This window comes from Falco punctatus, assembly GCF_963210335.1.
Source record: "Falco punctatus genome assembly, chromosome: 4".
NCBI classification, from domain to species: domain Eukaryota; kingdom Metazoa; phylum Chordata; class Aves; order Falconiformes; family Falconidae; genus Falco; species Falco punctatus.
The window spans coordinates 34,300,538-34,327,132 of NC_137583.1; the positions used below are offsets into that span (position 1 = coordinate 34,300,538).

Genomic DNA, 26,595 nt, shown 5'->3' on the forward strand with positions numbered 1-26,595 from the left:
GCAATTTTGCAATATAAGCTAAGTTAAACTAAAGGAAACCAGCTCCTAGAGTCATGGGGCACACTCTTTCACCTTCGGCCACATTCCCAAATTCACCCTTAGCTCTGACACCTATCAAACCCACCGTGAACCAGTCAAGGAGCTCCTAACGCTACAAGTATTTTTTTTTTCCCCCAGTTGGCTCAGCAGTTTCCTGTACTGGCTCAATTGCTAGTGCTTATGACAAGGGGGGCAGGGGATAAGATCATACAGCTGGGGCTGAAGAATGCAGGTTGAGAGATTTTTCTTCAGCTGGTTTGATTTTCCTGACTGGGTGCAACAACCAGCATCATCAGCCAGGACTGAAAACCACAAGGGGTGGGTAGTGGTGTAACAGTGAAGACAAAGGCGCTATGGAAGTGATGGAAGAAATCCATGTTGAACCACAGCAAGAGCTAGAAGGTATCTGTGTTTTATCAGGCTTTCATTCGAAACAACTAGGCCTTTGTTTGACTTGCATGGAATTGGTAGTAGAACTGCAAATATCTTCTCTAATTATGAACTTATAAAGGCCTAAATAAGACTATGCTTGAGCCAGAGTTAAAAAGATGAGGGCTCCTTAGCAGGGGGCCCAATCTGATTTTTATTCTGCTTGCAATTTAAGTAAGTAAGTACACATACAGTGATAGCACTTTGAGCAATCCTGTGTGATCTTAATTTTACACTTTCTCAGCACATGTGCTAAGTGATAACAAAAGGGCCTTTGACTTTTTTTTTCTCCTCTGCAGAAATGCAGCACAACCCTAACTCTTACTGCCTTCGGTTGGAATTGCAGAGGCACAGCATTTCTGGCTGTTATGAACAGAGCCTGGATTTGTATTGATGCCAAAACGGCACAGAGTAACTGCTCAGAGACAAATTTTGTCTTTAAGCAGCAAAGGTATTTATTTTGTGCAGCATTGGGGAGCTAGCCGATTCGCACCGGACAAATTAGCTCCGAACTTTTCTGTGAAAAGTTAGGTATTCTATACAGTTTTTGTGAGAGATTAGACACCATCTTTACATACATACTCATTTGATTTTAACACCTAATCATTCCATTCACAATAGGTGGGATCTAGGTGGACTAGACCTTTCGATCTTCTTTGTTCAACCAACGATTTCCTGACTTGATGGTCTCCTTATCTCCTTTGGGTGTCCACCTTATCTTTTCTAATTATTCAGAGTACATTCCTTTCTAAATGCAAACAGAGCATCACCCAGAGCATTGTACCAAACTCGTCCTGAGTAATCTTTTTAAGAACTTGTTCTGTTTCAGTATAAATTGTCACAGCTCTGCAGAAGTCAGTGAAGCTACTCCAGTTTATACTAAATGAAGATTTTTGCCTTAGTTTTTATCTTTGCCTACATGTGGGTGCAACCCCATTTATTTCATCCAGAGCTTTGTCCCTGTCAGAAAAGCTTGCAACTCAGGAACACAAGATAAACACAGACTCACTATTTTTGACTAAATGTGCACAATTCCACCTGTTTTAACAGAATTGTGCTTGCTTACACTAGGACTGATTTTTGTCTTAGCATGCTGGGTCCTTACATAATCTCCCTTTGATGTACACCACCTCACATGTAAAACTAATGCTAAGAGTGTTTCTATATCAGTGCCACAAAATTTAGCCCATGAGCTCTGTGTTTTGTGATACTGGTGAGAAAACTAAAATGGAGATGTTGAATGATTTTGTGTGTGTACTTCTGAGCCTTCTGATTTGCTTCCCACTGCAACCATATAAAAGAAAACATTAAATACTTCCCAAAACATCCACAGAAACAAAAAAGTAAACATCCTTATTTCCACAGCAAATACGCTGTTGTTCAATAAATAAATAAAAATCCCTCACCCAACCCAAAAGACCTGTTTCTTCTATGGTATTTTTTTGTTCTGACACAGCTTCAGTACTCAGATACTTGTACACAGTTCTCAGTGCCATCTGTGGGAGTTGTTCATGGATAGCTGAGGGCAGAGTTGTTTGCTAGTAAGAAGTTACTGGATTGCTCAAAAAAAATAATAATGAAAGCAGCTCTTTGAGGTTTTTGCTTTGAAGAATTTTCAATCGAAAGCCAGTGATGAAGTCATACAGTTCACCTAGTATATAAATATATTTTTGTCATTTAGGACAACAAGCAAGGTCAATAAAGAATAGTTTTTCTATGTCTCAGTGGAAAGAAGAATGTTATCCATGTGATTGCAAAGGGTCTGCCAAATGGGAAAAATCAGTCAAACAAAGAGCACAGGGTTGCTTGCTGGAGTAAACAATTCTAAATGAACAAAAGCTCTACATAAAAGTGAAACGTCCCACCCCCTTGTGAAAGCTGTTTTCAAAGCTCCGTATTCTTTCAGAGCGCTGTAATACAGATTAACCTGATGTTTTTCTTCTGCTGATACAACAGTCAGGTTCCTCAGTCTAATTCTGTGATTTCAGCTGCCATACGCTGTTCTTAATATTTGAATATTTTACAAACTGTCTTTTAACTTATAAAAATATGTTTTTCTACTCCCTGCACTTCAGAAGATGTATCTGTACTGTACACCATGAACACCAAGCAAGTTTGTTGGGACATTTATATATAAAAGTTATGCTAGAGGCAAAGAAGGCCAAATAAGCCCAAAAAATCCCCTTTTGTACATACAGTTTGAGGAGAGCTTAGTTACACTTACAAAGCATGTAACTGAAAACCACCGAACAAAATCCTAGTCGTAAGTACCCAGAACACTGGGCTGCAACAGGCCCATGTGCTAATTTCAAGTGCTCAATGCATTACCAACCTGGAAGATCTCAGCTCATAGAAAACACACAGGAAAAGTGACATATGATGATGAGGAACACAGAAAATACCTTAGAAACTCAAAATATGACCACAGTGGCAGGATATGCCCTGTGTTCTACAACCATCAAGGCAATATGTGCCCAGTGCCTTGCTGGCACAAGACACTTCTGGATTTTAAGGCTTTTGTTTGTACAGCTGGTAAGGAGAAAAAAAATCAAAGTGGATTAAATATCTCGTGATTATGAATGTCCCATATACAAAACACTAACTATTGTGTCAAATTTTATTTAATATTCCTTGATGTGATGAGGCTGGCCTTTGCAAATATTTCATAAAAATTTCAATAAGGCCAAAAACCCCAGGGCTCTCACACAGTTTCACGTTAAAATGAGCAGGGGTTTTAGGTAGCTGCTGGCAGTGCTTTTAGTCAGTAGCGTCCGTGTCTTATCATAACCTGTGTTACTTAAGCATAACAATTCCAAATCAAATCACACTAACCAAGAAGCACAGGTTGTCAGCATGATTCTGCATTTCAGGCAGTTATTTAAATAGTTTTCGACATATACTTGCTTCCTATGCAGATAGAAAAGTAAGATGTCCTCAGGATTCAGATAAGCTGAAAAGATGGAGAAAGGAGCTGCCTGGCTGAGTCTTTTCACTAGAAATTTCCATTGGAAAAATGTATTTTCCAGGCTTTGACACCTCAAACTAAACTTGCTGGAAATATTTTGAAACACCTAAGGAAGATGTTTAGTTTGTATATTAGCATACCTCCCATGAAGTTTTGAACTGATAAGCCAGCACCTTTCTTTCAGACCACACATATCTAAAAGCAATGAATAGTGTAAATGTCAATATGAACAACCAACTTACAACCATGCCCTTCATACGCTAAATTTTAACCACTTCAGCCTTAGGAATCATATCATTCATTCAACAGAGCAAGAGAAAGACCCATTTCTATTTTCAGTTGCATTGAAAAAAAACCTGAAGTTGAACCTTAACAGCACAGTTCCCATTTTATCCCTCTGTGTCCCTAGTCACTGTGTGCTGTTACACTGGCAGATTGGTACCACTGGAGAACTGGGATTCTGCTGCAATGGAGATCATCTCTTTTTCTCTACAGAGATTTCCTGCACTCTGGGGAAAGGTGTATGGACATAACTGGGCAGAACGAACTGCCTGAGGATGCCAGTTATGCAGTGGTGATTGCAACTGTACACTGCTGCCAGTCTCAGGGCAGTGCCAAGAAAACCATTCTCACAGGAGGCTGGATTCAGCTCCCACAAAAATTACAAACATGTTAACTCCCAAGATGTTTTTGTAACAGAATGTGTGAAAATTAACTACAGAGAATGCAAAATCACTAATTTAAGGAAGTGCAACGTAAGATTTAAACAGAACTAACACAACCGCCATCACTGGCAGCACAGTCACAGTATTTCATGTAGTTTTAAAACACCTGCTCCTGTTTTAAGTCCTAAGACATAGAGCAACTGAGGCCCTTAAGTGCTATGACGGTGTAAGTTAAAAAAAAATATCTCACATCTCACTTATATCCAGTATTACAGTTTATATAGCTCACATGGTTTCTACTGTCAGGACAGTTGAGTTTGTTAGCACTATGTTTCAGTCTCATTACTCTTATTTTTTAATACAGAGTGAACCCGATTAAAGTATGCTTTAGTTGCATGCATATTCTAAATCATAGGACGCTACAACCATCACTACAATAATAAGCACTAGTGGAGACTGTGATTGATTTACTTGGATGTGAGGTGGGGGTTGCTCTGAAGAGGTTAGCACAACTGTTAACTTATTTTTGACTTGCTACTCCTACTACAATAAAGTTCTCTACTAGTTTGCCTGCCACGTTCCTTGGAAACGCAGCTCGTTTGACACAGTTATCATGCACGTGTTGCACTGTTGAGGCAGGGTGGTGGTGAAAGGCAGCACTGGCTTTGGATGTATTTGGATTTACTGCTTCAGCTAGCCCCTGGGGGTAGAATACTCGAAAAATCTGCAAAACTCCTATTAGACATCTGAGGACCAGCCTTTGTCCTATTTATGGATGCATTAGTGTTCAAACGTATTTACCATCTATTTTGTGTAACAGACACAATTTTCCCTTATCTTAATGCACAGGACTGACATTCTGGTTTGAGACTTGGTTGTTTCGGCATAACAGCGAACAAACTATGACCTACTTTATACACTACTGTATAATAAAATTGGTTTGTGACAGTAGCTTATGAAAGGTTTATATACCTACACTCTTTATTTTGTTTAAAACATAAGAACTATGAGAATTACATTTAGTAATTTAAACAGTTGAAATTAGTAATCAAAAATACCATAGACTCAGACTGTAAGAAGATGAAAATCCATTAAAGAAAATCTATTGGAATAACTTATTAGCAGGAGCTTAGAGTAAAATATATATAGAGAGAAAGGAGTTTCACCCTAGCCTCCCAGTGAAATGCCAAAGAAGCCTGAACATGAAACTGGAGCCACCAGCAATCTTGCTGAAATAAGACCTGACTCAAAGAGACAGTTCTTTATAAAGTGTGTATAATTTTAGCTTCTTACTATTGAAAGTCAGCATGTACACAATTATTACTGAAACCTTTCACTTCAGGAAATCTGCAGTCACTAGTGATAGGAGAATGATGTATTGAAAAAAGGTACATTAAACAAATAAATGGAAATTATGCCCAGACATTCCTGCTACTTGTGAATCTGAAACTGTCAGAGGATCACTCATCAGAAGAAGCTTCTGCAAAATGGATATATAAAAGTAACAGGACAAACCTAATCCTCCAAATCAGAACAAAGTTTGTTAAATGCTTAATCTTGCCTCTGTGACTTCAGAGAACAAACGATTTCAGGGCTTTTTTAACTTCACTTAGGATCAGATTAGGGAAGCAAGAGCTGATATACAGGAGACTCCCAAACACCAACATCCAGTAATGGAGATAGAAAAAGGCTGAAAGATCTCTAGCAGAATGTGTCTGTGCAATCCACCATGCTTTCCTAATATTTTGATAGAAAGTTTAAGAATTCATTTGGATATATCTGGATGGCATTTTTACAATTCAAGGTATAAAGCCAGAAAAAAAATACTGGAAGATACAAACTGGGCAGCTTCATGAAAACTGTTATTTACACCCATTAGCCCCTCTTACTTCTGAAATGTTTCCTACTTGCAAAATAGGATACATTCTGTCAAATCACCAAATTTAAACTCTTACACATACTAAAACAAATGATCAGGTTAAAAGAAGAAAAAAGAAAAAAAGAGATAGAATAGACAGTTACATTAAAAAAAGATATCCAAATGACTAATACCAGTTTAAAGGGTTTAAAGGGAAGTCTGGGGCAAGTAGCAATGTTCTGCAATGTGTCACCCACTTTGCTAATCTCTGAATCATATTTTAAGACTAACAATTCATGGTCTTTCTATCCCTGCCTTCACCCCCCCCCCCCCCCCCCCTTTTTTTTTAACTAGGAACATCTTCAGTCTAGGTTTTCTGCAGGACTATTTGGAGGTTTTACTTTTTAAATGGTGGCAGCCTTTTCTCCAGGCTTTTAATGCTTCTCAGTTATAGAAATTTTGGGTTTGCTAACTAAAAAACACCAACTAACAAAAAACACCAACAAGAATTTTCAATAAAAATGCTCCATTTTTTTCACTATTATCTTATAGAAGGTTAAAAGAAGAAAAATAAAGATTGGAAAAGCCATGAAGAATTTCTCATCTCCTTTAAAACAAACAAACAAATTATATAATCACAGAAAAATCAACAGATTGCAGTTGTCTTTTTTCCATTACAAATCATTATTAAAAACTGCAGAGTGATGGGTAAAAATACAGCTTTGGTACTGGAGGATTAGTCCAGACTTGCACTAGCAGATACACTGCTGTGCCTGTCTAAGCACAGTTCAGAAGATCACGTATTTTGTAGCTTATCTAAATTATCATCTTTCTTTTTTTTCCCCAAACATTCCCAACGTGGTTTCAGAAATTAAATGTTACTGTAATCTTTATAACTTTTCAAAGACATCTGACTCTGGGGTGTGGACCAATAAAGTGGAATCTGCATCATGAGTCTTATGACTTTTATCACTACATTCTCAGCTGTTAGTGCCAAGATTAAACTTTCAGAAACATCTCAAGCATCTTGAATTAGGCTTGATGAAAACCACCACATACTCAGCTATCGGCACCGCTTTGTTCTTGGATTTTAGTTTAAAAAAAGGAAAAAAAGACGATGTTTTAAGGTCTTTTGTGTAACCGAAACCTTATATATGTCCTTTTAAATCAAAAGCAATCACATATACAAACTCATTTTAAACTATTTGGACTGTAGCACTTTTCAGAAAGAAACAACAAAATACCTGTAAATACTGTAACGTTTAAAGAAAAAAAAAAAAAGCAGAATCAAATTCTTTTAATCGCAGCGTCCTACCAACAGCAAGTAGCCTTCCACTTTTAACTTCTTTATATAGCTCAGTTTGAAGCAACATAATTTGAGAAAATACATTAAACATTTGAGATCTTAACATATACGTGTTAATATATGTATTATATAACATATATTCAAAGTGTAAAACCATGGAATATGGGGAGGTCATCACTTACAAGAGCTTCATAATGAGATTAATTAAAGAATTATAGCTACAGTAAAAGACAGCAGATGAAATTAAAACCAAATAATTTTGTTTAAAATCTTCTTAAAACATGACTACATTTCAGTCACCCTTGGTGAAAGTTGGAGAGGGGGGAAAGGCAAGAAACCTCTCACATAAAACTGATGAATTCCTTACAATTTACCAAGCCGATTTTTTCTAAATAAACCACAGAGGTGCAGTCTTTAAGAAATCCATTAACTATTCAGACTATATCTTTTCCTAATCCAGCATTATTACCTACAGTACATTTTAAATATTTTTTAAAGCCTAGTGTAAGTCATTCCATATATATATATATCCCCTTCTCAATATTTTCCTTGGTACTCAGTCCTGCAGACACGTATGCAATTGTAACTTCATTTATGGAACTATTAATAAGGATCCATTACAGCACATGACTATACTCATGTTTATTTGTTTATGGAATAAATTCCAAGAAGTTTCATAGTGTAGCTATTTTTTCCTGGGTACTGAATTTAACATTTTTTCCCTTCTTCAATTCATTCTGCTTTGATGTGATATGATTATTTACCTTCATACAATTACATACAGCCATCCTTCAAAAGTACGCAGATTAGACTTCCCCAGTTCAACTTAGTAAGCATATTTCGCTTTTGAATCTTTCCTCATAATTCAGGTAGAGACACATCACAGCTTTATAAGGAGTGAGTGACTGCATTTCCTTGCTTCTTGACAATTTGCATCTGTTCCTACTCCAGCAATGCTAAAATATGCAGCCTGTTCTACCCTTCATCTGCAATCTCATTCATATATTCAAGGATTTTTCCAGTGACAGAACACCTACATTCTGAGTTCTTCAGCACATTGCTGGTTGCATCTTCCCAAGGGAAAAAATTCTTTCTGTGAAAGAAGTATTTTTTAAAAGCTCTTAGTATAGGTGAGTAAGAACTTCTATTGCCAAAGGAGAAAAACAGCTTGAAAATGGAATGGAATGCATAGAAATATTCCCTCCTGTATCTGGAAATCAACCCCTCTACCTGCTGTGAAGATTACTTTCTGTCTCAGTTTGGTTTAACTAGATTATTCACACACGGTGTATATTCACTGTTACAGAAGTACCTTGCAAAGCCAAGGCTACAGTTGATCTGTAAGAACTGCTAGCTAATAGGGCCGCAATTGTTTTTTGCCATTAAACCAGGAATATTTATTTCTTTTACTACTTTCCTTAAGAACAAGGCTTTTTTAAAATAAAATTTTATAGATTTTATGCAGGTAAAATGAAAAAAAGAAAGCCCTTAGGAAATAAAATACCTGAAAGTACTAGACAAGTGTATACAGAACCAATGGTCTTTCCAAAAGCACACCAGCAGAGAAATAACCATTGTAACAGTGTCAGTATTATTTACATAAGTAATGAATGAAGATCTAGGTATTTTCATTAAAAAAATCAAGTATTTTCAAATTCCTTTCATTGTAGGACAGGTTCTTTTTCATTTCCAGTGATGTCTCATCAGTACTGCATCTGCGTAACACACTGCTCAGAATCATGACTAGATAGGATTTCTCCACTGCATGGAGGCACAAATCAAATTAACCAGGCTGTTAACCAAAAAGCCAAGGCCTATTTCTTCTTGGAAACATTAAAGCAGAAATACGACTGGAGCTATATGGGATACCAGCTAGAAACCAAAACGATGCAGCAAATTATGTCCCATTTCAAACGGATGATTTAGGCTACAGATATTGACAAAATCGATAGGGACAGGCCTAGATAAATGCACGCTGGGAAAAGAAGTTCTCCTAAACAGACACTCATGGTAGTACATCAGTCTCATGAAACCAAAGGCAGGTCTTGCTACGTGCATGCCACTGTGTCACATCCTGCCAAACATGATCTCAAATAACACCCAGGTTATTAAACCACTTATTTGAACACATTTACATTAATTTCAGCAAATTTGAATAATAAAACTAGAAGGGACATCATCTTCCATCTGCTATTCACTCATATCCTCTGGAGGCTGCTTTCTTATTAGCTGTGTTTTCTGTAGAAGGTAATATTTTTAAAAAATTCTGTAAAATATTCTGCAACAAATTTATCCCACCAGCTCTGCTGTATTGGGGATAATTCTCTTCTACAAGGCTAAAGCCGAGAGCCACTAAACTGAGCCATGAGTGCTATGCTACATTTTCAGTCTGAAGGTAGAAACTGCTAAGAGTAAGGACTATCACACCCCAAATACAGCCCATTTTGTGGAATGTAACATTACAGCAGTGGAGCAGTATAGCAAATTAAATGTCAGGTAAGAATGCCATTGCTTTATCATTTTCAGTAAAGGCTGAGAGAAATACACCTTTTTCTTTGCGCTCAAAAAGAAACGTAGCAGGCATATGCATTAAAAGAGGCCAGCAGTCCTGCAAGATGCTATTAATTTATAAAGCAATTTTCATGCAAATTTTCATGTAGAAAACTTTTCTTTGAAAAGTAGAACACTTTTCAAAACTAGTAATAAATAGTATAAAAGATACAGTGAAAGAACAATAAAGAATTACAAACAAAGAAGAAAAAAAAAGATATACTTTAAACATGCAGTGAAACAGGTGGTTAATCAGTGGTTTATATGAGGCTGCATTATACCTTGGCCTACCAAACCAAGCAGTCATGCCATGTAGGGTATGATTTCACATGACACAGCAGGCACAGGACAGATGAGCTGATCTGAAAGTGAACAGCCATCACAAATGGGCCGTTTTCCTTCCCTCTATTACTGATGGACCATTTCCCTTATGTTAAAAGTAAGGACTGTGTCATTACCAGGCAAGTCAGTTTATCAGGCTGATCCAGCAGAAAACTAACCCAAGGGGCAGCCGAACAGAACTGAAGAGCGGTTCTTTGTCAGATCAGCCAGCTGGACCAACCATGAAGCCATAATTGCTAGTGCCAAGGAAAGGAAAGGATGGCAAGAGCCGTGGCCAAGGAAGCACAGGACTGCCTTGTTAATGAGGAAGTTGCTGGAACACCTCAGCTGCTCCTTAAAAATCAGACTTTTGGTCCCTACTTAAGAAAAACTCGAGAAGTCTTTTGTTCTGGTTATGTTTTAATGAAAACAAAAACTTCATTAGTTTCAATAATAATCAATGTGTTTTAACACACTTTCTGAAAACAGAAAAATAAATTAAGAATGCCTTTGGATTTGTTAATTACCATCAGTTTACATTTCTAACTTCCTCTTAATATCCATTTTAAGAATCACACTGGTGAAGATTATACGAACACGCTTTCATAAAATGGTATGTCTTTGCCTAAAACACACCCGTGAAATAAAGGTACACATAGCATTGTGCTGAAAGCCACAACAAAGCAGAATCTGACAGTTAGCTCACACTAACCGAGTCTTTGGCTGGTATTTCCACGGAAGGTATGCTGATCTTTCTAGTAGTGTCAATAGAATCACATTACTGCTCGAGTCAGCATTTTCTAAAAGCTATTTGGCAGCTCACCATTCATCCCCTACAGTTAGATTCAACACTGTTTACAGCATCTAATAAACAAGATTAGAGTCATACAAATTTAAGAGATACTTCATTGTTATTCTTAATGTAATTAACTTCATAATAAATTGCCGTATCTATTTAAAAATGTTTTTCTTCTTCTTTTGATCCTGAATCTTAATGCTTTATTTGTGACATCTGAGTTTTTAGTAACAATAAATGCTTTGTCTGCTTCATGTGAAGAGCTTGGTGGTTTAATTAAAGGGGATTAATTGAATTAACAGAATTAATTAATGCAGTTAAACCGAATGTGTAGTAAGACAAGGTTAAGAAGTAGTTGTGTTATGCAACTCATTTTTATATGAGTGCTCACAATCCACTTCAGAGCAAAGTCAGCTGGGTTAGATTGAATCACTAGTAAAAGCGCTTTTAACTAACCTTGCTGGCTTTACAATGAAATAGAATTTAATGGCATTAATAAACAGCAGAATAATAATAGATGAAATAAGAGCAGCTGGAGCACTAACAAAAATTAATTATGGCATCACAGCTGAGACTGATAATGAAACCTCTGGACAGTAACGTCTCAAACTAGTACAGCTGTTTCCAAATAGCCATCTGTCTGGGCCCCACAGCTATTTTATGTATGGATACTCTTAAATTAACTTAGCAGAGCTCAGTTAAGGAATTACAGAAACAATGTGACAACATTGAAAGCTAATGTGACATAAGCAATACAAACTTGCACTGGTTTAAGTAAAAAAAAATGAAAGGGGGCAATTTCACAACTTTCTTTGAAGTGGTGAAACAGCTGTGTCCCCTAGAGTCCTAAAATTGATTTGATGATGGGAAACCTCTATAACAGTGATTAAAAGGAAATTTGGTTTTCCTTTTGAAACAATCGGCAAAGGCAGCAAAGGAAATGTTATCACTACATTAGTCTCCAAAACAACGTAAATAATAGTTTATGGAAAGATTCAATTTCTTCAGAGACAGGAGTTTTTATAATCTATTCAACTGCCAAATGACACAGCCCACTCCACCCTTAGGCCCCTGCTTTTCTTAGCTGCAACATTTTGAATACAGTTTCATATTGTCCTCTGAAAATGCATTTGTAATTTTCACTTTAAGATTTTATGTGCATGAAGACTACCGTAAAATATGCAAAATATGATTGCGTATCTAAATACGATCTAGTATCATATACAACCTTTTTCACAACGATATGTTCTAAATATATAGGTTTATTTCTTAGAAATAAGTGGGAAATGTATGCATTTGTAACTCTTACTGGTATCACAGACAACGGAATGTGTGAAAAAACATGCCTTGATGAGATGCTGTAAATGCTAACAAATCAAAAGCAAGAGGCCAAAACACAAACATTAAACTGCAATCATTTAAAATGAATTAGCAAACCTGCTAGATCAACTTCTATAGTCACCTTCAGGAATGCAATTTTTCAACAATTAACACTGACAGAATTAAACATGTATTACAAAGAAAAGAATTTGTCTTTCATTTTTTAAATTTAGAAGTTTAATTTTATCATAGTAAATTTGAATCCACTGCTTTTACATCTTCAAAACAAGATCTATTTATATCTTTTCTTTTTTTTTTAAAAAAAGCCCCAAAGCCAAAAAGAACCTACTACTTTTTTTCAAAGTAAACTCCTAATAAACCATTGTAAATAGCCTACGAATTCCCACACAGACTTTAAGAAAACCTTGGATGCCAAGGTTTTCTTTATCTATTAGTCAAGTCTGCTGGAAGACAACTTATGTCTCATGGATTTTATTTTTTATTATATTTGTACACAGTTACTAGTTACTCTGTTGTTTAATCTTCTAGCTGTAAACTACTAAAGCCAAGAATTCTAATTCACTGACTGCATACAAACACCCCATACAGAAACGCAGTTTTCCCCTGTTGTGCTGTGTGATTTTGCTCGTCAGAATGAATTCTTTTCAGCTACAGACTATCCCTTAAGCAACCAGCTGCATGGGTTGGTAAATCAAACCTGAGCTTTTGTGGATTAAAACTGCAAAATAAATATGAATAAATGTTTGGGAAAATCTAGGCCTTGTAACAAATGGCTATCACAAAAAAAAACCCCAAACACCACAAAAAACAACCCCAACCAAAAAAGTCTTCCAGTTTTGGTATTCGTACTATAATGTATACTGCCCTGAAGAAAATTCTTGTTCTGAACATTTCATAATCAGGTGAAGCAGAGATCAAAAGGTCCTGCACATAGCACAGTGCAGACACAGAAAAGTGTGTCAGCTCATAACACCTTGCAATATATAACTGCAATAGCAAGGCAACTGAGGAGGCCATGATACACAAAGGAAGATTTTGAACACAATGTCTTTTGAAAAATTACTTTTATGACAGCTTTGATATCAGCTGATACCTAACTGCATTTATGATTTAAAAAATTCTACCCCGAGAATTCTGCAGACTGAACTCACACTTAAGCCTTCACAGCTGAAATACACCCGCAGGAACAGCTTTCATTGCAGCCCTGCTGTTGGTGTAGACATGCAGAACCCGTCTGAGGTTGTCATTCATTACTGTCTTTGTTAATTATAAGCCTGCCCCTCAACGTATCTAAATATCCACTCAAAGAAATCTACTGCTATTTGTATTGGTATCAGTACCAGTATCAATGCAAACTTTCTTATGACAGAACTCCTAACACTGGAAAGGAACACTGGAAGAACGTCAAGCATTTTGAAGCGTATGCAGAACACCAACTAATCTTGCAATTGGAACTGGAAAAGTAGATTTCTCCACTGCATATTGTAGTGTAATACATATAGCATAAATCTTGCAATATTACAATGGAAGCAGATTTTACTGGACAAATTCCATTAAATAGCACAATGCAGCTGAAGCTAGAGGGCAAGAGCTTCAACCCAGCTCACACATTTTCCCTGAAGATCATGAAGAATGGCTGTTTGGGCAGGAAAAGTACCTCCAACAGGAAAATACTTTTTCTTGCACTGCACTTGCAAACATGCAAACTGCAGAACTATCCAGTAGCTGCTGCTGCAGTCACCATACCTCATCATAGGGCAAGCAGCAAAACTGGAGAGAGACTTCCCTTTGTGCAAGAGCTTTGCCTAGCATAAGCAAGCCAAGAGTTGCTGAGGTTCTCTAGGCCCTGGGGAACACAGTGGATTCAGTACTTGAACGTGATTCTCTCAATTGTGAACATGAAATCACCCTGTGGTACCAGCTTATGCATGCGACTGGCAGGTGAGTGCTGCAGAGGATTAAAGGAGGCAGCACGCAGAGGCAACTTTTTAAACAGTCAACACTGTCCTCAAGGATGAGAGTTGCCACTGATTCGCTTCATCTTACCTGACGAAATGTGAATTACTTCAGAAATCCAGAGCAACAATTTAAAAGTGTTTGCCCTCAGTGCCGCCTGGAGTTTGCTGCACAGCTCTTGTGTGAGAGTGGGTTTAAATACTCTTCTGCTTCACCCAATAGAGGAGAAATTGTGCTACAATAGCACCATGTAGTAAGATACTTATTGGTAACATTTATACTATAACTGAACACTGTGTTCATTAGACAATGCCCAGTGAAAATACCTTATGTATCCAAATCTGATTGCAGAATTAGTGTTCAGCATACACATCAGAAGGCTTGACAGCAAGCTTAACACAGCATAACTGCAACATTACCCTGACTAGATAGCCTAAAAACTAATGCTATCCAACAGACATACAAGTATAAATAGGAAATAATAGAAAAGAAGTTTAGGGGATCAAAGATTTGCCACTGGGGGAGCTTGAAAACACGGATAACTTTATGTTGGCTGGTATTATACAAAATAGCCCATCTGGAAGTGCTGAGGTTTCACACATTGTTTAGAATTTAATTATTAGCCCCAAGTACCTATTACATTTATTTTATGTAAGAATAAAATATCAAGATAAGGAAAACTGAAAACAAGGGGTCTATTTTGTAAACTCAGTTGTTATAATGATTGTTACTAGTAACAGATTTCGCCTTTCACCTATGTGAATGTAGAAAATCCTTTCATCTTCAGGCAACACTTTCAAAAGAAGATTGCAAGCAGAAAGGGAAGTGTGTGGAGCTTTCATGCCATCCTTTTAGCCTGATCTGCTTGTAACTAGTGATAGATAGAAATGATACATAATAGAAAGTAAAAGAATAATTGCAGTGCATCGGGTTAATGACCTGACTCCAGTTAATTCCTTTGACATTTACAGAGCATGGACTGTTTTGTAATTAAAATGCTTCATAGGGAAGTTTTAGTTGTATCACTTATTAAAAAGCAGGATGGTTTTTAAATCAACAATAGCCACAAAAGATTTGATGACTAGAGCTATTGCAGAATTGCAAGGCTCTAGTCACAACAAGCTCCTATTGCTATAGCACTGATGTTAATAAGTACTTTTTATGTATGGACATTCTTACTGTGGTTTCTAAAATAAAGCATACTGTGAGGATGTCAGACACTTAATTCCAGAATACCGTTTCATATCTGTGCATGAGTACAATAACTCCATTTAATTAAACAGAAGAGTTAAGTTGCATAGAGAATAAGGAACGAAAAAAAAAAGTCTGAGTGAAGACCCAGCAGGACATACTCAGTGCCTCAGCTTAGGCTTTAAAGGTGTAGAAATTGGGCACCTGAAAGTGAAACAATGAAACAATGGCATGGTCTATAGAGGCAGCAAAGAAAGAGCTTCCACATGGTGACCCACAAATATTCAGTGTGGAGTGAAAAGCTGCGTAGGTCATTAGGCGACACAGAGGACAGATGCCCCCCATTAAGCTGCCTAATTCCAGATTGCACATCAGAAATTTTCTGTCACTTGAAATCCAGAGCTGTAGATTTTTCTGGATAGTAGGTATCTAACTGACAGGGACTCTAAATTTTAAAACTTTTCACAGAAACCCGATTCTAAACTCCCTTACCCTGCAGGGATTCATATGTAAGTTTTTCCTTTCCCAGTCCCACAAAACCAGGCTCAGAAGGCGGGCACTGACAGATGTGCTTTTGTGTACTGAGCTGAAGAGGTCTAAGCCATGACTTGCCCCTGGCTTTTACCTCCTGACAATCACCTGGAGATTGGCACTTCCTCAGCCATCAACAGTAACAAGGTATGAGAATATTATCTCATATTCTGCTCAATTTTACCAAGTGATGGGATGCTGAAATTAATTACACTCTCTCTTCCCAGTTCACTTTCTCCTTTGTGTTAGATACAGCAATCATGTGGCAACATTGTTGAGGAAAACTGACCTGCCCCACACCAAATGCCCTCACTGATCCCAACTCATGGTACAGCTACACAATCACTAAAATTGATGCAAGAGCTACAGAGTGAGATCTACCCTTTTGGCAGCTCCCAGTCTGATCCAACCGACTGCATGAAACAGCACCCTGAATGCTTTACGTAGTTCAGGGCAAAGATCAGCCACCTAAGAAAACCCCTGAGAGACTGCCATCAGACTGAAGAACACAGTGCTGACTGGTACACCATAATTTTCCCTGTCTTCAACACATGAACAACATAGCTGAACCACCTCTTCTGCACCTATTGGCGTGTAGTTCACATCCCTACCTATATCACATCCGAGTCCCAGCCTGCAGAGCCAGATAAAATGTGGACTGGTTGAGGAGTTAGTGAATCCTTCTGCATTAGTAAACAAAGAGGCTCGGCAAACAGTCATAATTACACACTGTGCCCGACTAACTGAATGATAACTTTAGCCTTGTCAGTAAACCCTTGTTGACAATCAAGGCAAAAAAGAAACATATTACAGTCTCAGTTCTTAAAGCAATCTGGCCTCATTTCCCTTGGCAATTATATTGGGTTGTTTGGGTTTGTTTTCTTTTTTTAGAACTGTACAGGCCAACTTCTGCTACAAATAACCACAGAACATTTACCAGATAGAAATCCCACATTTCAGAAAAACTGTACTACAACCAGTCTGGTAAAAATCAGTATTTACGTGTTGTGTAGCTGGTAGAGGTCTGATCCTGCCCTAAGAAATACTGTGTCAGCACACTGTCATTGTCCTCTGAAATCATGGGCGTTTGGCTCTGTATTTTTCATTGTCACTTTCAGCTATATAGGCAACAAACTTAGCATAAGCAGTGCCTGTAAAGAAACAGCCAGGCATTTCCACCAGACATTACCATCCCTTCTCACTCAGGATTAGTGTCCTACTGTGTGTCCTATTTTTTTAATACAAAGTATTAAAGTATAAAAATTTAAGACATTGTTAAAAAAAGTAAGATATTACACCACACTATTTAAATCACTTACCTTTGGCTTCCTGCTTAGCCCAGAATTCTTTCACTCTCTCAGCAATGTTTTTGTGCTCTCTCAACTGCTTTTGCCACTGACGCAGCTCTTGTATTTCACTATCACAGCGGACCTGGGAAAGGGAAAACAGAAACTGCCACTAAAATTATATACATTCATGTTACCCAAGATGATGATTAAATTTTTTTCATGAGGCTATGGCTGGGTGAACACATGACATTCTTTCCTTTGGTTGGGCCTGATATAAAAGCACAATCCCACAGGTTTAGTTTTCAACTTACACAGAAATAAAAGCCACATAATTGACAAACCCCACTGAATACGCCAATTAGGGGATCATTTTGATTACCAAGGACTCCTGAAAATGTGATTGCAGTGAGATGCTTATTTTTTGAGTTAATTAAAATTTAAAGCATTATGTTGAAGGGTGTTAGTGACTATAGAAAACCACAACACTACAAAACCAACCCACTGACCAACATAATAGAGCAGAAGAGTAGCATGAAGGGTCATACAGCAGGAAATTTATTCCAGCAAACTGATCCACACCTGCTATCAGCTACAAATAGGCTTACTGACAGTTCCAGCCATACAATTTTCACGAACAGGAGAGCCATTAATCTGTTATTTAAAGTAATTGGAATGCATTACATGATATCTCTTCTTTGTCAGTCAATCACCCCTATGAAGCATGTAATTCTGCTTCCACATAAAATTACAATAGTCACAGGCCTTGACTCCATTTAAGATTTAAGTTGAATTCTATTACTGCTTTTGTACAGGTGTAGATCTTGCTACTAATAATAATTTGCATCAACAGCTTTTACTACTCTGCTACTTAAACTTGTTATAAGCAGGAATTGATTAATTAGCAGCGTGTTGCCTGTTGTCTACCTCAGCATTCACACAATTACTACCTCCAGTGCTAAAGCAAAAATCCAGAACAGATATTGTCCTCTGACAACTAGCATTAGCTTAGACATTGGTGAGTGATTACTCTCTCAAAGGCATATTGAAATTATAATAAAATTATTAAAAATGCAGTTTCTTTTTCTTCCTAAATGTTATGTATATAGAATGTCATTATTTTTAGGACTTAATATCCTAGTAATTCAGGCTGAAGTTGAATAGCATGACAGAAACAAGCAGCAATAAGCTTGGCTTCTCCTGGACATATCTTGCTTTCAGGAAGCTGACTGCTTTTTAGAAAATTTCTTATATTTACATGATATGGTAATAAGTTTGCTCTGTGATTTGAACTCTACTACTCTATGGCATTACATTCTGGGTTTCTCCCACTTTCCTGGGATATTTACAGAGCAAAAGAGCAGCATTTAGTTTTCCACTAGTTTAAAAAAAACCCACAACTTAAAGAAAACAATATAAATTATTTATCAAAAGTATTCTTTCCAGGCAGAATTTATCCTTTGTGGTGCAGCTAAGAACACAATAGATGGTAGCTGAACTCCCACAGCACTTTTCAATCCACTTAGCAAAAGGTAACTTGCCATATTTCAGATAGTGCACTGGCAGAGCAGAAATATATTACAAGGTTACATGATCAATATAGACAGGCATGACTTCTACTCAGTGACTTGACGTCAGATACCTCTTAGGCCTCTAATAATATCTCATTATACTAACATAGTTTTATATTACCTTTTGTAAAAGTTATAAGAAGTTCTTACAAGGTTGATATGAGAATTTTTTTTTAAAGTTACTGTTACTCATAAATACTACTGTGAAAAATCTGAAGTTAATATATATAGCAAGGAAGGATATTGCCCTTCAGAAGCTTTGGTAGAAGAACCACAAGGTACTTGAGCAACATTGCACTGTTCAGTAAACATAAGAGTTACTGGATAATGGTTGCCTTTGCAATACTCCACTGCAAGGATGCCTACAGAGATACTGTCAGTGCTAATTAATGTTAGTGTCAATGCCATCTCCATGTAAAAAAATGAAAAAGAGAAGAAAAGGAACAAGCAGAAAGTGTCACAAAAATCTATTCATCGAGAAGATCATTTCAAGGTATTTCATCATCTTTGGCTGCATGGCACATCACAGTAGCCACTCATATATTCATGCTTATTAAAAGTAGTAAAGAACTTCACAGGGAGTGTTTTATACTGATTGTTATTTAAAGAACAACTGATGTACAGACAGAGACATCTCACTGTCCATCACAACAAAATTACTGCTGTATCTGGAGGCTATGTACAAGCTTAAATTTTTATATAGGTAGTCAAAGACATTTCTTTGCCACCAAAGTCACCTGAATTTAAAGTCATTTCTTTCTAAGGCATGAAGGTGTTAGAGCCTTTTGAAGAAATATTTGACAGAATGGATTTTCAAAATAATTTATTTCATACCCTAGGGTTAGCATGGCTGTCACCCTCCAAAATAACAGTCTTAGTCAATTTTCTTTGTGTTTATTTTACGCGCCTTGCTTTTCCCTCTTAAATTGGGGATTGCATTAGTGTGGTATTACTAGTATGGCTTGCAACATCTGCTTGCCATTTTGTTTTCCCTTTCTCTGAATAACAGCTTTCATGCCTCTCCTACACCTCCTGTCTCATTCTTGGTCTCAATTTTTTGTCCTTTGTTTCTGTATGTTTTTATTTCTTAACAGACCTCATCAATCCTCCTTGTGCATCTCCACACTCACTTCATGCATCCCTGCATGAAACAAAGTAACACTTCATCCTTTAGCAACTAGCCAAAGATCAACTAAAATACAAAAAATAAATTGTTCAGTGTTAATTGTACTTCTGAAAATCTAATTTCTGAGGATTCTCTGTTGTTGAGGAAAACAGTGAGATTACATCAGTGTAAGTGCCTGTGAAAAGATTGTAGTCACTAGGCATAAGGCAAAGCAACATTCAAAGCCAATGAACCATGGGGGTCTCAGCAGCTATTTATAGTATCCCCTACTTAAAATTTATGTAAGGATTCTCCCTGGGGCCTTCACAGTCCTACAGTTTTCAACATCAAGCAAAATAATTATAGATTATTCTTACCCGATAACCTCTCCAGAAGGACTGAATTACTATGCTTGCTTCTTCTTCTGATAGAAGGAGAGATAGAGGAATTGGTGGCCTAGGACTTTAAAAAAATAATTGTTTTGTAAACAGACAGCCTATAAATGTAAAACGCTTTCTTCCCTAACAGTATATTTTTAAAAAAGACAAAGGTTGTTCAGGAGCTTGAAAGATCCAATTTCGTATTGCTCCAAAGGTAAAATGTGCAAAGAAAGTCTCCTTTTAAAAATATATTCTGCATTATCTACGCCACAATAATTTCTTCTTTAAAACAGTAATATAAAAATGGCACACCAAGAGCAGTAATCTTTCTTATTCTTCTACATGAATTTCAAACTCCTATTGTTATGGTAGGGTTTGAGGCGGCAGTGGGAGGGGGGCAGGAGAAGTCGGCATGCCATTTATAAAGCAGAGGTTTTAGTGTGCATGCAGCAATGAACAGACTTATGATGTAAATGTTTATAGCAATTATTAAATACACAAAACACAAATATATTTTAGTTCATTAACTTACATCATGATTTCACTTAAAATTAAAATGTACTGAACAAAGTAATGATTATCATATCTGCATAAGCATGGATCCATGTTTAGAAATTTCTAAAGTAGCTCTTAAAAAGCTGAAATTTTACTTCTGATAGAATATAGATATTATTTGGTGATAAAAGAAAGTAATACATACGTGAAGTCAACACTTTTCAGCCAAAATATAAAGTAATTTGAAAGCATGTTTGGTGATTCTGTTGCTACCAATTTTAATGGGAAACATTCCAAACTATAATTACAATTCAGCCATCACTAACAAAACCTAAAATCACTATATCCAATCATCCATCCCAAAAGCCATTTTCTATGAATGTCGATTTACATGTCTCACACAATGATCGGATGGCATCCATTAGAAAGGACAAGAAAAAATTCATTTATATAGTTACTTTTATAATAAATGTAATTTAAAGGTAATGAACTATAGGGCACCGTTGCAACTCATGAAAATACCAATTACAAACAGCAGACTTGGCACAGCGTTAGAATGGCTGCTAAGAGCCACACTGTGCACGGGAAACAGATTGAACGCAGCTTTGACTTGGAAAACCACAACATTATGAATTTGGATGCAGCAATCATCTACAAACACATGCAATCCACACAGGAACATTATTTGTGGTATTTATACTATAAAGACACACATACTGCAAAGACCATAAATTAACAAGCTTTTTATGCAGTCTTACATTTTTTGGCTAAAACATTACTTCTGCCATTTCTTTTGGAAATTTATTTTACAGTATATTACAGATCAAGCTAGGAGGCTTGACAGCTTACATTTTCCTTTCACTTAATTTCATTCATATTAGTCTCTGCCCTAGTAAGCTTCCCAGCTCTCTGACATCTTTCTCCTAGGGCTTGTCTTCACCAAAGGAGCATTTCAACTTAGAGCACAATCTTAACTGTTATCTAATCCTACATTGACTACACCGTTTTAGTCTGTGTACTCAGCTAAATTGGTCTCACCATCATGTCAGCTGAGTTTTGGCCTACATTTATTTCAACACGGAAGAAAACCTCAGTCTATTTGGAAAAGTAGAAATAAGACAAAAATAAAAGGAGTCTCTCACTAAGCTAAACAGTTTTAGCTCTGTGAACATTGATTAGCATTTTTACAGCTCAAGGGAAATCACAAGTGCTGGACAAGCAAGGCTTCCTGAGCTAACAGCTTCTTATAATTAGTCTTAAAAATATGAAGTTGGACTGTGCTGGTTTGCCTGATAGGCTTTCATCCTCTGTTCTATTTTTGATCTCTTTGAACACCAAAACTTACAGTGGGAAAATCACAGAAAGACCTACATATTTTCACCAGTTATATCAAAGACATTGAACTTGCTCTAAGAATGAGTACATCTCCAAAGAACAAACTGAGATTTCTCCTCGCCTGCAAGACCAACTCTAGCATTCATTTGCTTTCATTTTCAAAAATGTCTAGTTTATAATCCAACACTAAATTTGAGAAACCAATATAAAAATCAAGCAAGACAGGACTTCATCTTCAGTACAACAGTCACTGGCAAATATCAATCATTTCAACAGGGCAGCTTTAAAGAAGAGAAGTCATGCCAGGTCCGGTTCTGTCTGAAAGAATACAGGCAATTGGCTTCGGGTCAAATAAAAATAGAATCTGAGCAGAGGCAATCGCCCCTCAGCAGTGAACTAGGAAAAGAGGGAATATGTCATTTGTGGCAGAAGACAGCTGTGTGCCTCCAAGAAGATTAAAACTGACAGTAAAATGCACACTGACTACATTCTGCTTATTTAGTCTTTGATTATGCACAATCTTAAAAGCCCACACATTAAACCTATTGAGATATATATATATAGGATATATTGTTTAACATAAGATACACCTGTAAAAGAGCATCAGTACAATTATTTTTAAGTATTATATTTTACCAAATCTGAGTAAAGCAGACACTGACCAGAGGAAAGGTAAATTCCAGAAACACATTTCTTGCTTTATGAGCAAACTTGTACAGATCCTGATTATGTGAGATGCTTACTAATTACATTACATTATAAGGTGGAATTTGGCACCCAGAAGATACAAAACAGACTTGCATTAAATAAACGTACGAGGTATATGAAAAAGGTTCTTATTGAAGACATGTATCTGATTCTTCATGGACAGAAGCTGGGTTTCTCAATGAACTCTGAAGAAGGTGCAGAGGGGAGAAAGCCTTCCATTAGCTTGTCCACAAAACAGACAAGCTAATCTATGGAGTTCAGAGTCATGCTGAGGGACACTATACAGTCAGTACTTGTGCACAGTAATGTCCAGAAACCCCAGCTGTCACTAAGTTCCTACTCTGTCCTACAAATATGTCTGACTCTTTCCTTGAAAAGGAAATACAAGGAAACATTTAATCAAGCAAAATTTTCACTATGTGTAATTCAGGATTTTGTAATTACTCTTTCTATTTAAATCTGTTTCCTAACCATAACAGACAACCACCACATTTAACCACCAGCCTTACAGCTAGCTGCCTGCAGGACCCCTGCGCTAGCCACAGAGAGCATCAGTACCTGAAGCAAATGGGTTCAGGTGACAGGGGAATATCCAGGTACACCAACGAATGATCAGGGCTTCCCTCTGGTTTTAGAAAGCTCATCTCTGGAAATATTGAAACGACCCTAATAACAGGAATCAGGCCTTCTGGAGGCCTGTAAGCTTCAATGCGACAGCCGCTGCCATATTAAACAACCACAACCACTTCACCTTTAATTTGACTTTGATGGTTATTGTTCTTGAATGTTTATATCATATATGAACACAGGCAACGACAGAATCGCTGCAAAATTCATAATCTAAAAGACACAAGAACAGACCAAAGAATAGGGATAAATTTACATCACACAAGTAAATGACCATGGTGATCTGCTTAACTCTTAAAAAAAGGATTCTGATAAAGTCTTCGGTTTGGAAAGTACTCCAGAAATTCAAATGCTGGTTTGAACAACCAAAAAATTGTTCTGGAAATTTTCCAAAGTAGTTTTACATTTCCATTATTTCTTATTCCTACTCATAGAATCTAGAAATACTAGAGCAGCACCTGCCTTCATTAAGTTCTTCTCCTTACATGCCTATCCAGAGCTGCAAGTGTGCAACAATGAAAAAGCATAGTTTTGATGCAAAATAAATGTCTCAAAAAATCTCTGCTATAGATACTATTAAGATCATTTACCCCAAAAGCAGGAAGACAATTATTCATAAGCAATCGGATACTGAAGTACTGATTTATCTGACCTGGTATTTATAACCAATTAGATATATTAATCACGTATTACATTATCACTCTATGAGTCTCGCAGGTTTACAGGGAAATATTCCCACAGACACTTGACAAAAATACCCTGGAATATTTTCACAAGTCAAATCAAGTATGAACTGAGACCTTTCTTTGTAACATTTTAAGTATTAATACAACTATTCAAAAGTCAGAAAGACATTACTAACTACTGGTTTTTACAGTAATCTAAGTGCTCTGGAAGAAGAGAAAAGTATTTGGAGGAAAAAACCCACCAACAAATAAAAGCTCCTTGATACTGCCAATAGCTAAATGAAGGAAAAAAAAAAAGTATTTATTTTGACCCCTTTGCCCCCCCTTGGTTCTGTGCATCTTCCACTGCTTTCCTGGTCTTTTGAATACACTTTTGTATTTCAAATATCGTCAAATATAAAGGCTCTAAGTTGTGAACAAACAAAACATTTAACTTTTAAATTTACTGGTTTGTTTCTGTCTCAGCCACAATTCTAAAACAAGAGACCACACACATAAAAAAGATGCAAAATATTACAGTATAAAAAACCTATCAATATACACTTAGAAGTATTATCAAAGTGGTCATAGTGATAATATGCATACAACAGTTAACATATACAAATTATTTATATACTTATTTACTATTTATAATGAAGAAAAGACATGGTAAAAAGAAACGACGGCGTGGAACTAACATGAGAAAGTTGTTAAGTGGGGACGCAGAGTCATATAATGGACAGGAGAATGAGGCAGAACAGGTGAATGGTAACAAGAATGTCAGAGGAATGAAAGGAAGCACAGCAAGAAGTCTCAGTGGTGAGAACATGCCAAAACAATAGCAGAGCAAGAATATTCTGTCTGACCATTATAGTGGCTTTCCTGCCTCTTAGTATGCTCTCTACTTGTGAAGGACTTATCCATTTTAATGATTAAACTCAGTCCTCCTCCTGTGCTTGCATACTTGCTACATATTTTGCAAATCATAATGTGTTGCCTCAGTTTTCTCTTTTGTATGACCAATATTTATGTATTCTGTAAGAATGTTTGTGGTCCTGGACTGAAGGAAACCAAACGTGGACCTATTCCAAAGTCCACTCATGCCAGTCGGGAAATTTCCATCTATGTGTAACTTTAGATCAGACTTCATATCCTGTAAGCACAAAAACCTAACAACAGCAAAAATAATCTCCCCTTAGTGCTCTAACAGCAACATTAGTAAGGTGTCACAAGCCACTAATACATTTTCAATTTTTTTTTCCAATTTTAAATTTTCTCATTGCCATTTTGACAATTTTACATAAATTCAGGCAAGTTTCAACACTGCATCAGGATCTGTAGCCATAAAACCTTAACCTCATAAAACACCATTACACAACGTAAGTATTTTACACAGAAACTTCAGGCAATTTTCCAACACACAGTTGTAGTTTTTTTAAGTCAAAAAATTCTCCTTTGTTACCTTGAATTCTGCCATATTACTGGACTGGCAAGTCTTTACTTGGATCCACCCAGAATTACATTCATACAGACATATTTGTTGGAATTTTCTGTTATTACAATTAAACGTGCTGCTCATCATATCCCCAAAGCAAGATTTAAAGCTCAAATTATTACAGAAAATGAAAGAAAAATCACAATGCAAATCAAATATACTCTAAACATGGCTGGTTTAGAGACAAACCAGTGAAATACAGCAGTGTTCAGAAATCAAAGCCTGTAGAAACTGGGCACATTATGGAAAAAAAGAAATTAGTCACCCGTGCAAAATTACCCCTATTGGCCATCTGAGAACTGACAATGAAGTCAACTGTAAAGGCAGCTGAGACCAGCAGACTTCAACTAATTAAAATATTGGGGGGCAGGGAGGAAATTTTTTTTTTAATCCATGTGTATGTATGCATATATAGGTGTTCAGCAAAAAGCAACTGCTTCAGTTTTAGTAATCATTTATAGACTTATATATATATTTATCTTAGCTGTCCATTTCATTAAAGCCACGATAAATTTATTTTTTCTGTATCTGCACATTTGTTTTGGTACACATAGATAGATTAAACCAGGAAATGTGTCCTTCTGAACTGAGTATGAAGTAAATAATTCCATATAGAAAATTAGAAAATGCAGATAAATAAATTCTTGTGAATTAATGCTTATTTATAAAATGCACCTCCAGTTCCTGTAACCCCTGCAATATACACATACAAAGACTGATCTTGAACAGCCAGGGAAATACTTATGCTTATTCCTAACCAAGATCCATATACCATTCTCCTTCACTGAATGTAAGGGTTAAAGGTGAACCTGAACAATACTGTCATATTATTAAATTCACGTGACAGTAGACTTTTATGATATCAGTATTTTTCAAAGCAGTGGAACTATTTTTTATGGTTTTCTTAATATTTCTTTCATTAATATGCTAAAGAAGGTTGGGTATGATACTTCATGATACTCAGAATAAAAACTCAGCCT

The 26,595-nt window shown here is 36.6% G+C and overlaps 1 protein-coding gene across 1 annotated transcript in view; it reads right to left on the reverse strand.

The window, feature by feature from the left end:
• Positions 1-26,595, reverse strand: part of IQCK (IQ motif containing K) — a 50,152-nt gene that overhangs the window by 9,589 nt on the left and 13,968 nt on the right. Inside the window, exons 7-8 of the mRNA XM_080386709.1 lie at positions 20,288-20,372; positions 17,268-17,379 (exon numbers count right to left, since the gene is read on the reverse strand). Of these exons, the coding sequence (XP_080242835.1) occupies positions 17,268-17,379; positions 20,288-20,372 (197 nt within the window). The remainder of the gene's footprint in view (positions 1-17,267; positions 17,380-20,287; positions 20,373-26,595) is intronic.